Source organism: Recurvomyces mirabilis (assembly GCF_035927965.1).
Source record: "Recurvomyces mirabilis strain CCFEE 5264 chromosome Unknown scaffold_37, whole genome shotgun sequence".
In the NCBI taxonomy this organism is placed as follows: Eukaryota; Fungi; Ascomycota; class Dothideomycetes; order Mycosphaerellales; family Teratosphaeriaceae; genus Recurvomyces; species Recurvomyces mirabilis.
Window position 1 is genome coordinate 24,387 of NW_027041971.1, and position 16,557 is coordinate 40,943.

The 16,557-nt window shown below is 53.3% G+C and overlaps 8 protein-coding genes across 8 annotated transcripts; 2 read left to right on the plus strand and 6 right to left on the minus strand.

The window, feature by feature from the left end:
• Positions 1–12: 12 nt before the first annotated feature.
• Positions 13–801, minus strand: LTS14_010096 (uncharacterized protein; the record flags this gene model as incomplete). Its single annotated transcript, XM_064842773.1, has 5 exons — positions 13–395; positions 459–506; positions 557–616; positions 671–709; positions 771–801. The coding sequence occupies 5 exons, from the start codon at positions 799–801 to the stop codon at positions 13–15; spliced, it is 561 nt and encodes a 186-aa protein (XP_064689593.1).
• Positions 802–1,240: 439 nt separating this feature from the next.
• Positions 1,241–3,253, minus strand: LTS14_010097 (uncharacterized protein; the record flags this gene model as incomplete). Its single annotated transcript, XM_064842774.1, has 1 exon — positions 1,241–3,253. The coding sequence occupies one exon, from the start codon at positions 3,251–3,253 to the stop codon at positions 1,241–1,243; it is 2,013 nt and encodes a 670-aa protein (XP_064689594.1).
• Positions 3,254–3,920: 667 nt separating this feature from the next.
• LTS14_010098 (uncharacterized protein) lies at positions 3,921–4,969 on the minus strand (the record flags this gene model as incomplete). Its single annotated transcript, XM_064842775.1, has 3 exons — positions 3,921–4,138; positions 4,194–4,621; positions 4,695–4,969. The coding sequence occupies 3 exons, from the start codon at positions 4,967–4,969 to the stop codon at positions 3,921–3,923; spliced, it is 921 nt and encodes a 306-aa protein (XP_064689595.1).
• Positions 4,970–6,201: 1,232 nt separating this feature from the next.
• LTS14_010099 (uncharacterized protein) lies at positions 6,202–9,037 on the minus strand (the record flags this gene model as incomplete). The annotated part of the gene is made up of 5 exons (XM_064842776.1): positions 6,202–6,559; positions 6,699–6,816; positions 6,866–8,561; positions 8,611–8,663; positions 8,713–9,037. 5 exons carry the CDS (start codon positions 9,035–9,037, stop codon positions 6,202–6,204), a joined length of 2,550 nt encoding a protein of 849 aa, XP_064689596.1.
• Positions 9,038–9,568: 531 nt separating this feature from the next.
• On the minus strand, positions 9,569–10,432 carry LTS14_010100 (uncharacterized protein; the record flags this gene model as incomplete). Its single annotated transcript, XM_064842777.1, has 2 exons — positions 9,569–10,312; positions 10,364–10,432. The coding sequence occupies 2 exons, from the start codon at positions 10,430–10,432 to the stop codon at positions 9,569–9,571; spliced, it is 813 nt and encodes a 270-aa protein (XP_064689597.1).
• Positions 10,433–11,000: 568 nt separating this feature from the next.
• On the plus strand, positions 11,001–11,321 carry LTS14_010101 (uncharacterized protein; the record flags this gene model as incomplete). The annotated part of the gene is given in 2 exon segments (XM_064842778.1): positions 11,001–11,281; positions 11,297–11,321. 2 exon segments carry the CDS (start codon positions 11,001–11,003, stop codon positions 11,319–11,321), a joined length of 306 nt encoding a protein of 101 aa, XP_064689598.1.
• A 1,869-nt stretch (positions 11,322–13,190) lies between these two features.
• LTS14_010102 (uncharacterized protein) lies at positions 13,191–14,054 on the minus strand (the record flags this gene model as incomplete). The annotated part of the gene is made up of 4 exons (XM_064842779.1): positions 13,191–13,319; positions 13,380–13,676; positions 13,747–13,904; positions 13,964–14,054. 4 exons carry the CDS (start codon positions 14,052–14,054, stop codon positions 13,191–13,193), a joined length of 675 nt encoding a protein of 224 aa, XP_064689599.1.
• A 1,646-nt stretch (positions 14,055–15,700) lies between these two features.
• Positions 15,701–16,480, plus strand: LTS14_010103 (uncharacterized protein; the record flags this gene model as incomplete). Its single annotated transcript, XM_064842780.1, has 2 exons — positions 15,701–15,792; positions 15,847–16,480. The coding sequence occupies 2 exons, from the start codon at positions 15,701–15,703 to the stop codon at positions 16,478–16,480; spliced, it is 726 nt and encodes a 241-aa protein (XP_064689600.1).
• Positions 16,481–16,557: the final 77 nt, after the last annotated feature.

Sequence of the window (16,557 nt, forward strand, 5' to 3'; positions counted from 1 at the left end):
TAGCCGATGCATTCAAACGTCTACCTTATCTGTCTCCAGGTCGAAGAAGGCCTTCCACTCGGCCAACTTCACCTTGTCATCCTCCCACTTCTCCGCGTCCTCCCCGATCTTCTCCTCCAACTCTGCCTCCGCCACATCCATCTGCTCCTGCTTCGCCCGGAGCCGACCAATCTTCGCTTCCAGTTCGTCGATCTCACCAGCGATGCGCTCGCGGCCATCAGCCCACATCTTCTTGCGTTGGGCGAGATGTTCCGACTTCAGCTTGTTTGGCTCGGACTGGACGAGGAAGTCTTGGTAGTGGCCGTCGTACAGCTCCTTGCGGCGCTGCTTGTCATCCACTGCAGCGTACAAAGAGCCATACTTGGCCACCAGAGCGTTTTCTCCGCGAGATGTGGCTCGGAGTCTCGAGGTGGGTCAGTAAAAGCAATCAGATGACAGATATCAGACACAAGCTAAACCTTCAGCGTTCTCGCTGGGCTCCTGCTGAATCACAGCATCGCCAGCCTCTATAGTGGTGTCAGCACCACATCGTTTCCTTGAGATATCGCCTACTTACCCGACTCGATCTCTTCCTCTTCCTCCTCTGCCTCGTGCTGCGGCGACTCACTGCCGGGATCTATGGTAGTGTCAGTGCTGTGTACTCTCGTGGAGATCTGCTGTGCAGACATACCCTCGTTCATGTCCGGCTGCACTTCGTACCGGACCTCCCCTGATATGTATTAGTTGGTTACCCCATGTTGTGCCCATATGGTAGCTGTAGGGGTGCTTACTCTCACGGGTGCTTCTGCGTGGCGCCGACATTGCTATTATATAAGTCGTCTTCTGTATGTGTGTGTATGGATATATGTGGGTGGGTGGATGTATTTGTATGAGATGAAGAGATGATGTTGATGTAACTCGTTAGTTGCTGAGATGGGTACTTGCAAGCAGAAATAAGTCTCCAAGCAAACGCACAGGTCAAAGGAAAAAGCTGAAATAGGCAGCAGCCAGCCCGCAAGCCTAACCCAATGGCCCTTAGCGCCAAGATAGGTGAAAAAAGTCCCGCTCACAAAGCCAACTCCAACCCTCCCTTTCGGCTCGTACAGACACCTGTGAAACACCACAGCATACCCATTCACAACCCCAACCCATTCACCTCCACGCTCCCCGAACGCCTCACCTTCTCCTTGAAAGATTTCACACTAACCTGCGCCCTCAAACTCCTCCTGAAACCCTGCCTCCGCCAATTCCCAGTCGCATACTAAACAACCCCGACCACCAAACCCACCAACGCCGCAATCGCCAGCGCCTCGAAGACCGGCGCGAAAACATTCCCCGCCGCACTAATATCGTACACAGCCCCCAAATAACTACACGTCAGTGCCCCATCAGGACTCCGCTTCCCGTACCCGGCTTCTAACCCGCGACCAGGAGCCGGACACCCGAACCCGAGAGCTGCGGGACAGGATTGCACGAGGGAGAAGCAGAGGTCTTCGCAGGGGAGGAGTTCGCGGTAGGGTCCGGGAAGGATCTGGGCGTCTAAAATGGGGTTGCGGGAGCTGTTTGTTGCGAGGGAGGAGAGGTAGGTTTGGGAGTAGGCTGGTGTGCCGTCGAGGGTCGGGGCGCGGGACATGGGTGTGTATTGGGTATTCAAGAGGTCGGAGGGGAGCGCGGAGCCGTTGGGAAACGACTGGCCCATGTTTCTGGGATGGTAGCGGGTCTCGTCAGAGCTGAAGTCGGCGCAGCGGGGGATGGAGACGGCGCAGAGCCATTGTTTGTAGGCGGCTGCGCAGTCGGTGCAATTTTTGATGGTCGAGTATTGGGCGTCGGAGGAGATGTTGCAGGGGATTTGTTGGAGGCTGTAGTTGAATTGTTGGTAGTAGTAGCTCGTGTAGTTGTCGTAGATGTGGCGGAGTCGGTCGATGCCGTCTTCGCCACCGGTCGTGCTGGTCGTGTTGAATGTGACTGGGTTGTTGGGGACGGCGTAGGCGACTTCGTCGCAGAATGTCAGGTTGAACATGAGGGCGCAGTTCCCGTCTGCTTTAGTCTGCCAGATGACTGGCGACCAGACTTTGCCACCTCCTCCTACCACACCTGCGCCAGATTTGGTAGAATTGCCAGGCTCGGCCAAGATACCAACGTACTGACTTGAAGCGTTCAAGTTCGTGACATAGAATTGCTCCTTCGGCTTATTCCCAAGTCCACGAGTTATCATACCCATCTGTACCCCCGTATTGTCTCCCTGCGGATCATCCTGACTAGCAGCAAGCTGACCACTCTTCGCCCAAGCACAATAAGACTTCTGCAAACCCAACATGGCAGTGTTGTTGACATTGGCAGCGAACATGACGAAAGGCGTGCTAAGGTCCATCCAGTCTTGGAAGATCGTCGAGTTTGAGTCCTGCTGCGTAAGGTTGTTCGTAACGAGTAGGGCAGAATGCTGGTCTGTGTCGACCAAGAACAGATTTGGGTCTTCCTCGTCGGCGGAGTGGTAGTAGGCATCGTGAGATACCGCGAGCTCGTAGTTCCAGCTCCCGACGTAGCCTGAAGGGAGGGTGGGTGCGCTGACGGCGATGTACCATGTTCCGCTCGCCACGACTGATACGTTTGCGAACCCTTCTGATAGCTCTTGCACAACCTGGTTCTGTCCGTTCGGGCCAATATTCTCGTTGCCGGCGCCCGAGGAGACGTACAAGGTCAACTGAGGAGGAGCATCGCTCTGCTGATCTGTTCCGTTCCATGTAGGCTGCAGACACGTATTGATCGAGACATATATCGTTGTGGAGCCGCCACTATCCTGCCTTTTGCGCAGCTCGGCATGCGCAGAGTCCAGACTACGCTTCTCACCTACCTCACTGGGTAGACCTGGCGTGCTCGGTGCCGCCGGGCTCGTCAACAGTGCTTCCGAGTACGACCATACTGTAGTACCACCCGGCTCAATGTTGAGATTATTCGGCGCGTTATTGTCGCTGATCGCAGTGGCCGCTACTGCTCTGGCCTCCAACACTGCCTCCAACATTCCCTCCATGACTCCTTCCTGCCCACCCCCTCCCACATCCACACCATCCTCCCGCAGCCTCTGCTCCTCTATCCGATACCAATTATGATCGTCCCCATCCCTCTCCCCCATCAACCCACCACCCTCCACCTCAGCCGCATAAGCAAAATGCGGATTCGAAAGCGACCAGTACACCAATCCCAACAGCAGCAGCGCCGCAAACGAAGCGACGAAGCGCGATTGCAGCGGCGTGAGTTTAGGACATTGGAAGTGCATCGTCCATGCTACTCAGCGGGCTTGCGCTCTAGGCGCAGCCACTGGGAGAAAAATGCGTCCTCGGTTTGAATGCTGTGGTGTGGCGTCGTGTAGTCACTTTGGAGCCCAGGTGGATACCGCTGACATCAAAGACTAGCTGGAGAAGTGGTTGTGTAGTAGGATACAGGACGTACGTAATCCTAGGTTCTAGATCTCACATTGAACACATGCAAGGGTCCGCTGAGAGTTTGACTGGGGTGCAGTAAAGATGGAAGGAAGTCAATACATTCATACATATACCTAGTGGAGAGATCTTCACACGCCCTGGAACAGATCAGGAGTGCAATAGACAACACGACGCACTGGCTCTCATTTGCTGGAAAACACGCTTTCTGATTTCGGTGGCGAAAGGTGTAATAATTACTATTCAAAGTGGTATCTTAAGCTCCCTCAAAACAACACAATCCAACACCAACGCTTCATGCACATCAAAAGCAGTATAAACCCCTCGTAGCCCATGTGACTTCTGGTGCTCACTGTTGCCTCATCCATCTCCACCTCCATCCACCCACCCTCAGGCCCTAAGGTATCTACCACTACCACCCCATATATAACGACCCTCCTGGCTTCACTCAATCATACACATGCTCGAACGCAGGACACACTAGCAAAATACGCAGAGCTAAGCTTAGGTATACGTGCTCCCCCCGGGCGGCGCACTCGGCCAATCATCCTCCGTTATGCTCGACCAGAAGACCCATATGCAGACGACTGCAAGTAAGGTAAACAGCGTCTCGAACATGCCGCCGTTGATGGCTCCCTTAGTGCCGTTGCAGATGTGCGAGCTGACGACGTATTGGAAGATTTGGCCGATGGCGAAGAGGAGGGCGGCGCTGACGAGGTAGACTGGTATCATGTTAGTGCATTCGCGATGGAAGTGTTGAATTTGGTTTGTACTTACTCATTGGCCTGACCTCACCCAATACCCGTAATACCAATATCGTCTCCAGCAGGAAGAAAACCACGAGGAAGATTAACGGGACGAGTTGATAGAGAGTGTAAAGCGCATAGGCCTGATTCGGCGCCGTGGTCGTGGGAACCCAGTAATTCGTCCATGAGAACCCAGTATCCAAAGCGATATATCCCGTCCCCACGAACAATGCCGCCGCAGAGCCGAAGATGAGGCCGACGGAGACGATTGTCCCGTCGTCAATAAGTTGGAAGCCTACGGCTCCGTTCATCATGAGGATCCATAGTGTTGCGACGATTGCGGCAATGTGAACTGCTGAAAAGGCCCTCCGGACCGCACCATTGAGTGGGAAGCCGCCGACGGTGAAGATCTCGCAGATTTCAATGATGATGTAGCCGACGAGGAAGAATTGCATTTCCCTGCACACGAAGCAATCATATATTAGCCCGTATACTCTCCTCACTCCATCTCACCTCCATGGTATGAACCTACCTCCGTCCCACAGCAGCCTTCTTCCTATCACTCCGCCAGAACAAGATAAGCGACACCAGAATCGCTATGAAAGCGAAGAGTATCGAGCCCAAGTTCGCTAGGTGTTGTGTCCCTCCTTTCAGCGAAATCCCGACCAGATTGCATGCTCCGTCTGCGAAACCATTTCCGCCTCGCGCTGGGCTCTCTTTGAACAGGTTGCAGACGGGGAGGGTTGCGTATTCGTTGCCTGCGTTCGCGCAAAAGGATTGGAACCTCCCGTAAAATTGGTTCGGCATGGTGGTGGTTGTGATTGTCCCTCACTCAAGTCCTCGAGTCCCTCCTCCACGCGCCTGGATTGGGTTTTGGTTTCTCGTGTTTCGTGCTGGAAGTGAATGGCGTGATCGGATGGCGTAGCGTAGCGAATGTGTTGTCGTGAAAGGCGTGTTATTGTATTCAGTACATGAAGATGAAGGTGTCGCCAGTCAAATGAATGTTCGCGGGTCGTAGTCAGTAGTCAAGGCGCGGCCTCATCTGCTCTGCCTCCCTGGCCTGGTTCAAGACACGAGAGAGAGAGGAATTTGGGTTCCGACCGTTGCACGAAGCCTTGCGAGACTCGAGGAAGCCGCAGCGGTTGTCGCGAGACGGGGACACGGGCCTTCCAGGACGGATGGGTTTAGTGTGCTGTTTAATGAGATTGGCCTGGATGGTGATTGGTGTGGAGGGCGGGATGGAGATCACGTTATACGATGCTTCGTTGCTGATGAAGAAATATAGAAGGATTATCGTAGAGTGCGGGTTAGGTTGTACGAAGGTAGTTGACGAGATGCTGCGCCTCAAGGTGTCGCAAGGCCTGTTAGAAGATCTACAATGTACAAGCAGGCACGAAAAGCAGGCTGGCAGGCGGATGGCGAGAGGCTGAATGGAAGGTTTGGACTAGCCGTTGCCCGTTGTACTGTACCAGAGCAGGGATCCTGTTTTACAGTTTCGTGTGCTGCCAGGTTTATGCAGCCTGCGCGATTCGGTCTAGTGGCATTGTCCTTTCTACTACAGTACAATCCATGGTGTGGCGACGATCTGTGACGACAGGCGCATAGCATGAAACGGCTTGGGCACGAGTAGGCGCACGTTAAGGATCGTTCGCTTCTCGAACGTGTCAGAGCAGATTGGGAATTACTTGGAGGATGCCAGCGCGTTAGCAAGAGGCTTGTTGGACGGAGATGTCGTCTCGAGAAGCGATGCGTGCGGACGCAACCTCACGACATAATCTTTTGGGTGATCAGCCGATATAATATGACTAGTAGGCCGATGACTACATTTGCAGGAACGATGTCGTGGGATTTTAGATGCTTATCAGTGCCATCTCGGTGTATCAAGCTCCTCAACCAGCGCTTGGAAGAGGCCATGTCGTCTCCTTTGACAGGACTGTGGCTGCCTTTCAGATGTACTGGTATGCTCCAAATGGAGTACTGGAACCGCCCTCCCCATCTTCCCAAACCACGCCTGTCCCCATCCTTCCCCAATCCACATACTACTCCTGCTCCACGAACAACCCTTGCTCCGACTTCCCCAAACAAACCTCCATACGCGGCTTGATCTCCCTCTCCAGCAACTCCTCAGCCGTGATAACACTCTTCTTCAGCTTCTCACGTAGCTCATCCTCCGCCTCGTCCTTGACATTCGGGTCAGCACAAAGCATATTGAAGTTCTTGTGGATGTTGGCAAAGTACGCCATCATAGTGCTCTTGAGCTGTATCGTGTGTTCGCGCAGCACACGCTTGAATTGGTTTGACAAGCCCATGGTAGCTTTGTGCCAGACACCATCACCCATTTGCGTGATGGCCTCCTCGAACTTCTCCAGCCTTTCGCGCGGTGTGCCGACTTTGCCTCTGATGAGGGCGCATTCGGTGAAGACTGGGTCCATGGCTTTGACGAGGTGGCAGTCGTCTAGATCGTTGAACGAGTCTCACAAGCAGTTACTGGGATGGATCAGCATGGTATAAGACTGGAAAGAGCGTGTGCACCTACCCAAAGCCGCGTCGGAGTGAGCGGACGATGTCGTCGACGAGCCTCTCGATATGCTGCTTTTCGTTTAGGATGTAGTCGAGGAATGGCTTCAGAGCCAGGAGACGCAGATGCAGATCGCCTGGGGATGATCAGTAGTATTCTACAATAGGTACATGCATCAGGCTTACCATGGATCTCGTTGGCCATCTCCTGCACCAACCCCTCGAACGTGCTGACCATCTGTTTTGGGTACTCTCGAAAGGCGTCCGAGAGGTCGCGGTGAAAGATTTCCACCTCGGCCTGGTTGATCTCCAACAGCTCGTAGCACCACGATATCCCCATCGCATTCTTGCCCTTGCCCTTCCGTCGACCTTTGTTCTTCAGCATGGCCAGATGGGTCCCAGTATCGTAGGCGATCGCCCACCCGTCTACGATGGCCTTGGCATCGCGGGTCCACTTGTACTCCTCATCTTTGTACGGCATGAGAACGTGCCTCTTCACGTCTTTCCAGATCGCCTTGAACAGCTCATCAACGGCTTCGATTACCTCTGTCTGGGGCTTGAGGACGATGGCTTCGATCTCGTCCCGGCGCGCCATATGTGTCTTGTTGACGAAGAGTTGGAAGCAGCTTAGCAGGATCGGGATCTGCACTTTGACGAGATTCTTGGTCTCGTTGATGAGACCTTCGGCCGGGATGAGGTATAAATGTTTGCGAACCGCCGGGGTGTTCGTCGCCTCGACAGATAGGGTCGGAAGGTGTGCATCGGTCGTCTTGTAGCCAACTTGGTGCTTCTTGTATGCTTTGTTGCCAACGCACCATGCAGGGAGTGGGAGTGGATCGGGCGTCAGCTCACCGTAGTAGGTCTGTAGTGCTTGTATCACGCCGCGACTGCGAGCCTTACTGCGGATCTCCAGCGTCTCTGCTTCAGCGCGGCGATAGGATCCTTCCAGCTCCGCCTTCTGAGCCATATACTGCCACTTCTGAGCTTTCTTTGAAGCCTTGACCAGGCGACTGACTTTGATCTTTTCCTCGTCGATCTCGAGCATGTTGTCTTCGATCCTGGCTATGTGCTCCTGTTCCCGTGCCGTTAGGTCCACCTCCGTATTCTCATCAATCTCATCGGCGTAAGTGAAGATGCCCATGGTGCGTCCAGAGCCTCTCTCATGGAAGCCTTTGACAAAGCTGGTCCGTATGAAACCCTCGTCCTCCGATCGGGAGACCTCAGCAACGACCATGCCATGCGTGCACCGTTGCAGATGCCTCATCGCATTCGAAACTCGGATCCGGTTCGTGTCCGACAGACCAGGCACGTCTAGGAGACTGATGCCGTGCTGCAGGAGCCTATTGTCCAAGCCGAATTTGATGTGGCTGATGAATGGCCAGAGACTTGCTTGTGGTGCGCCATCAGATTTGCCTACAGTATAGCAGAACTTGCCGAGCTGGAACAGGAGAGATTGAGGCGTCGATGCCTCCTCGAAGACGCTGGCACGACCCTTGAGTGCGTTGTGCACGAGTGTATCGGCCCACATGTAGAGCCTGCTTAGTAAAGCCTTGTCGTCAGGTCCAGTAGCTGTGCCCAGAGTCTTGCGTGCTTCCTCGGTAGTACCAAAGGCTCGATGTTCCGCGAACAATGCACAGAAGGCGTCCACGGTCGTCTTCATGGTGGCGAAGTCTGCCGACTTTTGCTCAGTGTCAATAGCTTCGCCTCTGGCATCTTGGTCGGTTGTAGATGCATTGTGGTAGTCAGCGAGGAGGGCCTTGATAATGCCGTGGCGCTCTGCTTGATTGAAGAAGTGGACCTGGGCTGCATGCGACATTGTCTGAGTGGGGAATTTGTAGCAGAACTCTTGAGTCACCCAAGTGCAACTTTTGCTACCATCGCCCTGTCCGCAGTCAGCGCGAATAGCAATATCAAGATATCTGTTATCGTACCTGGCGGGCAATAATGCCAATACTTAAGAGAGAGTTGATGACCGAGCTTTTGCCTGATCGATGTTAGCTAGATATCTGCCACCGATGCGTTCGATACTCTACCCGCTGCCATCTGCCCGATCAACGCAATGCAGACATTCTCGGGAGATCCACCTTTGCTACGCTTCTCGACCTTTTCCTTCAGACCGCCGATGACTGCGTTCCTGTACTCTGTCTCCTGAATGGGCCGTAGCAGAAGGTCAACGAAGTTTTTTATGTGGTTCTTCAGCTCTCGGAATGTAGTAGAATAGACGGGTGACTCGGGCAGCCTTTCCTGGAGCACAGCATCGTAGGGTTGGATCGCCCCATCTTCGTCCTCGTCCGATTCTTGGTGCTCGGCGTCGCTGGTCGTATCGGCACTTGAGATGTCGGCGAATGTACGCTTCATGTTGGCTGGTGTCGAAGTGTGTGTGGTCAAGGGATGAATAGACTGTGCAAGGGCCAAGTTGGCGGGAGCAGATGATGGCTGGAGTTGTGGTGGATGTATGGTAGAGAAAGGTCAGTGGGGGAGTCATATACTTATACCATCGTAGAATGCTGGTCAAGGCGATCGCGTGTGACAAGTGGAAGGTTTCGCAGCAAGTGAGGGCGGAAGTGATGCTTGAAGGTGTGCAACGTCGTGAGGAAGTGAGTCTGCAGGCCAGGTAGGACAGACACACAGTCGCGCTCGCAAACACAGTTTACTCATGGGTTCAGTATAGCTCACCGTCGTTCGATGCAGTACCTGATTTCATGGCTTACGTACGCCTTCGGGCCAGTCATGGTACTATCCAGTAGAGGGAGCTCGTGAGGGCGGACAAGCCATTTGTAGTGGGTTGGAAGCAGGCGATACCTGGAATTGTGGACCATGATTATGGAACTCAGCCTAACACATCAAACGCCACGCGCCATGCTCTTATCCCATATGTATCTTACACAATCAACAACACCCACTCTTCTTCATCACTGCACTAGGCCCACCACCGCCACCACCCAAATTCACCGTCTTCCCCGCCCCACCGCCACCACCCCCTGCACCAGGCCCCTTAACCCCACTCCTCCGATCATTCAAATCATACTTTCCCGCCTCAATATTCTGATATATCCTCTCCGCCACCTCCAAAAACGCCCTCTCAACATTCTCCCCTGACTTCGCCGAGGTCTCAAGATACTGCATCACTTTGTTCTGCCGACACCATTCTTCCGCTTCCTGCCGCGTGACTTGGCGTTTGTTCTTGCTGTCGCCTTCGGTGATGGTGTTAGAGGGCGCGAGGTCGGATTTGTTGCCTACGAGGACTATGACGATGTTGTCTTCGGCTAGTTGGCGTAGATCTTGGAGCCAGGATGTCACGGAGTTGAAGGTGTTTCTTCTTGTGATATCAAAGACGAGAAGGGCACCTGAGGCACCGCGGAAGTAGGAGCGGGTTATGCTTTTGTAGGTTTCTTGGCCGGCTGTGTCCCATAGTGAGAGCTTCATGTGCTTCTGCTCCGGTTCGCCTTTGCCTTTCTGTCGTACATCGTTTGGGGATGTGGTCTTTGGTGTTTGTGACGATCCGACGGGATTGTTGATGTTGTGTTCGAGACTCGCTGGTGGGCCTACAGGTACTACCCGGCTGCCAAACTCGACGCCAATGGTGACATCGTGGTGGGAGACGAAGCGGCCTTCGCAGAGTCGGATGGTCAGCTACTTGTCATCAGCGTGGGTGCTGAGGTAAGAGATGTAAAGGAGGCGTACACTCGATTTGCCTGATCCGGAGTCACCTAGCGACACGATCTTCGCTATGTAGTCCCAAGGTTGTGCCATAATCGAAGCTCTGGATGAAGATGGTCGAATGTCCTCGTTATGCTCTGATGCAGTGTTGGAACACCGACGTTCTTCACGGCGGGACACGACGATTAGGCAAGCGTAGATGTATCCTATCAACGCCAAATACCGCCCTTTGGTTACTGGACAATTCCAATGTAGATGCTTGTGACAGGCAAATGAGACTCCAGTGCACAGAGCCTCGACTCGCGTGGCAGCCGAGCCGTCGGTCCTGACGCAATCGCAACGTCTGGCTGGGCATGGGATGACGGAGTATCAATTTACACCATCATGTCCTTGACACAGGATATTTCCTTCTCCGTGTCAACCGCATTGGGAGTCTAGAGAAGGCTTGAGAGCGAACAGACTGGACTTTGTGAATTTGCCTGAGGAGACATACCTCTCGGCTGATGTACTCAATGTAGTACAGCATGTGGCGTTCGGGGCCGCAGCACGCAGCCTTGCGGTGATGGCAATAGCACGAGGCTGTCTGTATGGCCCCCCAGCCTGAGATATAAGTACAACGAGTACGTCATAATCAACGATGTAATCTTCATCCACCACAGATATGAGACTCATCAGCACCGAGTCTCTCATGCTTGAGAGCTTCGTCGATGACAGAAAACGTCCTAAGTATGCCATACTGTCGCACGCCTGGGATGAGGAGGAAATCTTTTTCGCCGATATGCAGCAGGACGATCTAGAGCACGTCAAGAAGGATAAGGGATGTGGCAAGCTCGAAGGGACTTGCCGTCAGGCACGAAAGGATGGGTATGATTGGATCTGGATCGACTCATGCTGTATAGATAAGAGCAGCAGCGCTGAGCTTTCAGAGGCCATTAACGCCATGTATGCTTGGTGTAGGGAGGCACAGATCTGCTATGTGTAACTCGCTGACGTTGATGGACTCAACGAATCTATGGTGGAGAGTACCCGCCGACAACCAGACGATGAGGTACAAACAGTCTCATCTAGCCACGTTGGCCGGCCATCGAAGAATGAGGTACAATCGACCTCACCTGATCAGGTAGGCCGACCACCAGAAGATGGGGTACAACCAGTCTCTTCTGGCCGAGTCTATGTGTCGGAGATACAGGAGCTGGAACACGGGACGCTTGTAGTTCCCTCGTCTGAACCGATCGCTCAGCCTGAGTGGCATGATCAATTCATCGCGAGTAAATGGTTCACTCGAGGCTGGACTTTGCAAGAACTGATAGCACCACGACGAGTCGTATTCTATTCGCGCCAGTGGACCTGTTTTGGCTCTCTCAAAGAGGTTGAGATGCTTGTCGTCCGGGCGAGCCTTCTACCCTTGCTACTCCTAAGCAGCGACGCATCTCCATCAGACTATAGCGCCGCGCAGCGCATGTCTTGGGCCTCGAGGAGGGACACAACACGTATTGAGGACGAGGCTTACTGCCTCCTTGGTCTCTTCGGCATTAATATGCCGCTATTGTATGGCGAGAGAGGCAATGCATTCATTCGCTTGCAGGAGCAGATACTTCAAAGCTCTACCGATCTTTCCATTTCATGCTTTGCGTTGATATTATGGAACGCGCCTCTGACGGCATCGTCCTTACCAGACTGTGTGGAGGGGACGTGATGCTGTGCCTTACTCAAAGCTCGCATATAAGTAAGCTCAAAGCAAAGGATATCACTCTACACCGGGATTTCACGAAGTTGACACCGGCACTATCTTACTGGAGGACTCAGGAGTACAGCGTGCTTTTGCGTATCGGGGAAAGCCAAGTGCCTGAGACTAGACTCGAAAATATCGTCGTGCGACCGAGTGAATATTGGAACCCTGAGGCATTGCGTTACACGGTGCCTCACAGGATTCTAGATATGCAGAGGTATAGCTACAGGCTCTGGTGCCATAACCCATCAGAAATGCACGGGTTTACGTTCACTTTGAGCGCGAACAGGTGCGCTGGCGACAATCGCAAGGATTCTTGGGAAGGATCTATTGATTTCTGTGCATGTGATGACCGCCATTCTGGGCGCTTTCATCGATACTACTGCAAGCAAGGAATCGCACGAAGTTCGAACATAGGCTCCGCTTCCGGAGAGGGAATACCTTTACTCCGCACGTCGGCAAAATAAATGCAAACATTGCTTCGACGAGACAATCAAGCCGACTCATCGCAAGTTGTGCTCCATCCTAGAGCAACGCCAATGCGGCCTGGTCTTCAGTCCACCCGAATGGACGGATCAGGAGCTGCATTTGCATACGCGGGAGCCGAAGAACAATGAACATGATGTTGTCCTGACTCTCGAATACGTGGATCTTTCAGGGGCTCCACCATCGCCAGGTCTTTGCTTTACACCTTGTCACCGCCGCGAGAAGGATTGGGGCTCATATATGTAGGAGCGACTATGCAGACCAGCCTTCCAGATAGCACGCGATGGGTGGTGGAGCGTGTCTCGTTTTTTGCGCGAGATCGAAATTCGTGCTGTTCCGATCGAGCATCTTTCCGAAACCAATTCTGAATAATGCTTGCTCGTCACGGCATGACAGGTAATCAACAATGGCGACCCAAGACGATGAGATCGAGGACAAATATGAAAAAGTCATTTTCACGACGATAGCGGCAACGATGGCGACTCAAGGAAGTAGCATCGAGCACAGGAATAAGCAAAGCACGATTCCGGTTCAAAGAGTGACAGTATTTCTGTTCTGCATGACTATGCCAAATGATAATCATCTCCCAGCATGTGTTCGTCCCATTTGTCCGGCTTCTCTCATCATGCGTTGCATCTAGGAAGTACCCCTCAGCTTACCAACAACAAACGTCGTACCCAAGTTCTGAACGCTGGTCAAAGTCGGGTAGGCAAGATGCTGCTGGTTGATGCCGTAGCCGTGGGTAGTGTCACAGACACCATCGCCCTGTCTGGCAGTCAGCACAAGTCTCCACATCCAGCTACGCATCCTTCCTGTAAGACTCACATAGTTGCACACATCAAGAGTCTTGGAAACCCAATTGCTAGGGATACCGTTGGAGCCAAAGGCAGAAAGACCATTGACATTCTTGGTTGTCGTGCCGCCGTTCTGATCCACGTTGCAGGCCAACCCGGACTTGTGCTCCGGATCACCGATCAGAAAGACACCCTTAACAGCCGTGAACGAAGCACCAGTGAGTTGGGACAAGGCATTGACGGTCGCGGCCGCGCCCTGCGAGTAGCCTTCTAGGATAAAGCACATATTTGGGTTGGCGGCGACGCCGCTATTGACACGGTTGACGATCTGCATGGAGATGTGTATCGTCAGTGCACACTCAGTAGGTCTAGAATACTATATTGGTGGATATACTTACAGCAGCAGTACCAGATGCGGAGTTCTGACTGGCATCGGCAGGGTATACAGTATCGTACTCCTGGCCTCCCGAGACTTGGGAGCGGATGTGGGAGTTCATGGTGCGGAAGCCGGCTGAGGGGCCTTGGGCTTCGCCTGTGCCGCGGGTGTCGATGAGGGCTGTTGTGTCATTGTCAGAGGATGGTCTTAGAGGGTGGGCGAGTGATGGATGATCTTACTGTAGGCAGAGCAAGCAGCGGCACGCTCGACGGCGACTGCTGAGGCCGTGGCGGCGAGGAGGGAGAGGAGGAAGGTCTTTGCTGGGGCCATCTTGAGAGTCTGAATTGCTTGGCTTGGGAGTGGTGAAGGTAAAGTTAAGGTGGTTATGGGGGATAGTTGTGGATGGGGGACGATCTGAGCCAGTTTCCTACCCTTTTTATATCTACGCTGCTACTGCTCTGGAACTACCAAATCCAGAATCATGTCGATCTCTTGCACCAATGACCATACTTCACGGCCCCATGACTCGGCTCATGCCCGTGGGAGTGGAGATATACGGCTGAAACAGCGAGATGCAGAGCTTATTCCATGAAGATACTGTCCGTGGCCGAGGTAGACGTGGGCTTGATCCACTATGCAACCTAGTCTTACCTCGGAAACATCAACGGGTTTATCTTGTGGTAAATTTCATGTGACAGGTTGCAATGTGATGACATAGGACTGTAGTACTCTTGGGTATGCATGGTGAGTGTCGTCATGCTCATGTCCGTAGTTGGCTTAGTCGGCATGGGCACATCATGCCCAAGCCCCAGCGCATAATGCGGTGACGTTCGTGGAGTCACCCGTTTGTATGAGAGCAGTCTGCGAAAAGCTCTACCCGGAATGCTTCATCGTTCCAGTCCTGTAGAGAGAGAAACCTCGGCAGCCAGCCGGTGAACACCAAAGAATCCCTGGATATTTTGTGTGTGCCGAGGTAGTACTCTACAGTCCTCCATCGCAAGAGGTGGAAATAGAGCAACTTTGCAACAAATGCACCCAGGATCAGACAATAGGTAAACGCCATCGAGGTTGTCGATCCAGCAGCCTTAGCAGGGGTCCGTGCTCGCGAGGTTTCGAAATGTTAGCCCGGACGTCCTGTTTCGGTACTCAGAGATTGAGTTTATGGTAACGGGAGAACTGTGGCGGTATCAGGCATGGCCATGACACATGCTGTATGCAGGAGCAAACGAACAGAAGTGTGAGCTTGTGAGATGGATGTGCAAGCAACGTTCGTTGCTGGCCAAGGACGAGATGAAGTCGAAGCAGGCAGTTCCCAAGCCGGAACGCCTGGGTACTATATATCCCTGCTGTCAGCACGGCAAAGTCGATCGAATAGATTATGAACTGCAGATTTCGTGGGATGCGTGGTAATACTGTATGACCTCAGGTTGCCCGATTACCAGGTCGCGATTGCCGCTCGCCTGCTTCCAGACCCCAGTCGGCTGCAGTCAGACATCCACTGCATGGTCATGTCGACGAGAAGGGCAAGCAAGGGCAAGCAAAGACAGACATGTAGATGATGATGATGATGATGATGAGAGAGTTTGCAAGCCTACCGCTTGCGTCTGTGACAGATCGGCACTTTCGAGCTCTCTAGCCGAGCTACGGAAGTAGCCGGACATCGCGCAAGGCTGCGTTTGACGTGAATGCTCTTGACAGCTCGTGGCGGCACGTCCGACATCTGCCATCCACTCGAGCGACCGATCACGTGCTGGTCGCTTGTCTTGTTAGTGAATGCTCGACGTCCGAGAGTACGCCTTGCACAAAGACAAAAGCAGACTGACTGAACGGTAAGCCGGGGAAAGACATTCTTGAAGGTCAGGTGTTCCGGATCTAGCTTTCAACACATGATCCAATATATGATCAGAAGCGCATTTCTTCCTGCTCCATACAGATGACATATTGATATCACTAGAGCATTTACTATAGCCCACACAATGGCGACGACGAACGGTGACAATGGAGCTAAGCACAACAAGAACGACGCCCCCATCCCCGCAGCCAGTCAACAACCCACCGTCTGCGTCTTGTAAGTCTTCCACACTGTTCAAAACACCCATCATCATGCTAACAAGCGTACCAGTTGCGGAGCCCGCGAAGGCACATCCCCCGCCCATCTAGCCGCCGCCCGCGCCCTCGCCCAGGCCCTCCACCGCAACAAGATACACCTGGTCTACGGCGGCGGCACAGTAGGAATCATGGGCGAAGTAGCCAAAACCCTCGTCTCCCTCTCCGGCCCTTCGGCAGTACACGGTATCATCCCCAAGGCACTACTGAAATTCGAACGGAATTATCAGGAGAATGGTGCCGCGGCGGGTGATCCACAGAAGACGATCGATGAGAAGACTTATGGGAGGACGACGGTGGTGAAGGATATGCATACGCGGAAACAGATGATGGCGCAGGAGGTCATTGCTGGTGGGGCTGGAGGCGGGTTCGTAGCGCTTTCGGGGGGGTATGGGACGCTGGAGGAGCTGATGGAGGTTGTTACTTGGAATCAGCTGGGTATTCATGGGTTTCCAGTTGTGGTATTTAATGTGGACGGATACTGGACGGACTTGCTGAAGTGGGTGAACAATGCTGTGAAAGCGGGATTCATAGCGGAGAATAATGAGGGGATTATGGTTGAGGCGAGGACGGGAGATCAAGTGGTCGAGCGATTAAAAGATTATCGGAATGCGGAGGGTAGGTTTATGCTGCAGTGGGGCGAGAAGTGAAGGCGACCTTGACCTCTCGCTCTGGTATTCGCTGGGATGGCACCTTGGGTTATATCATAGACTCTAGAGTAGCATCT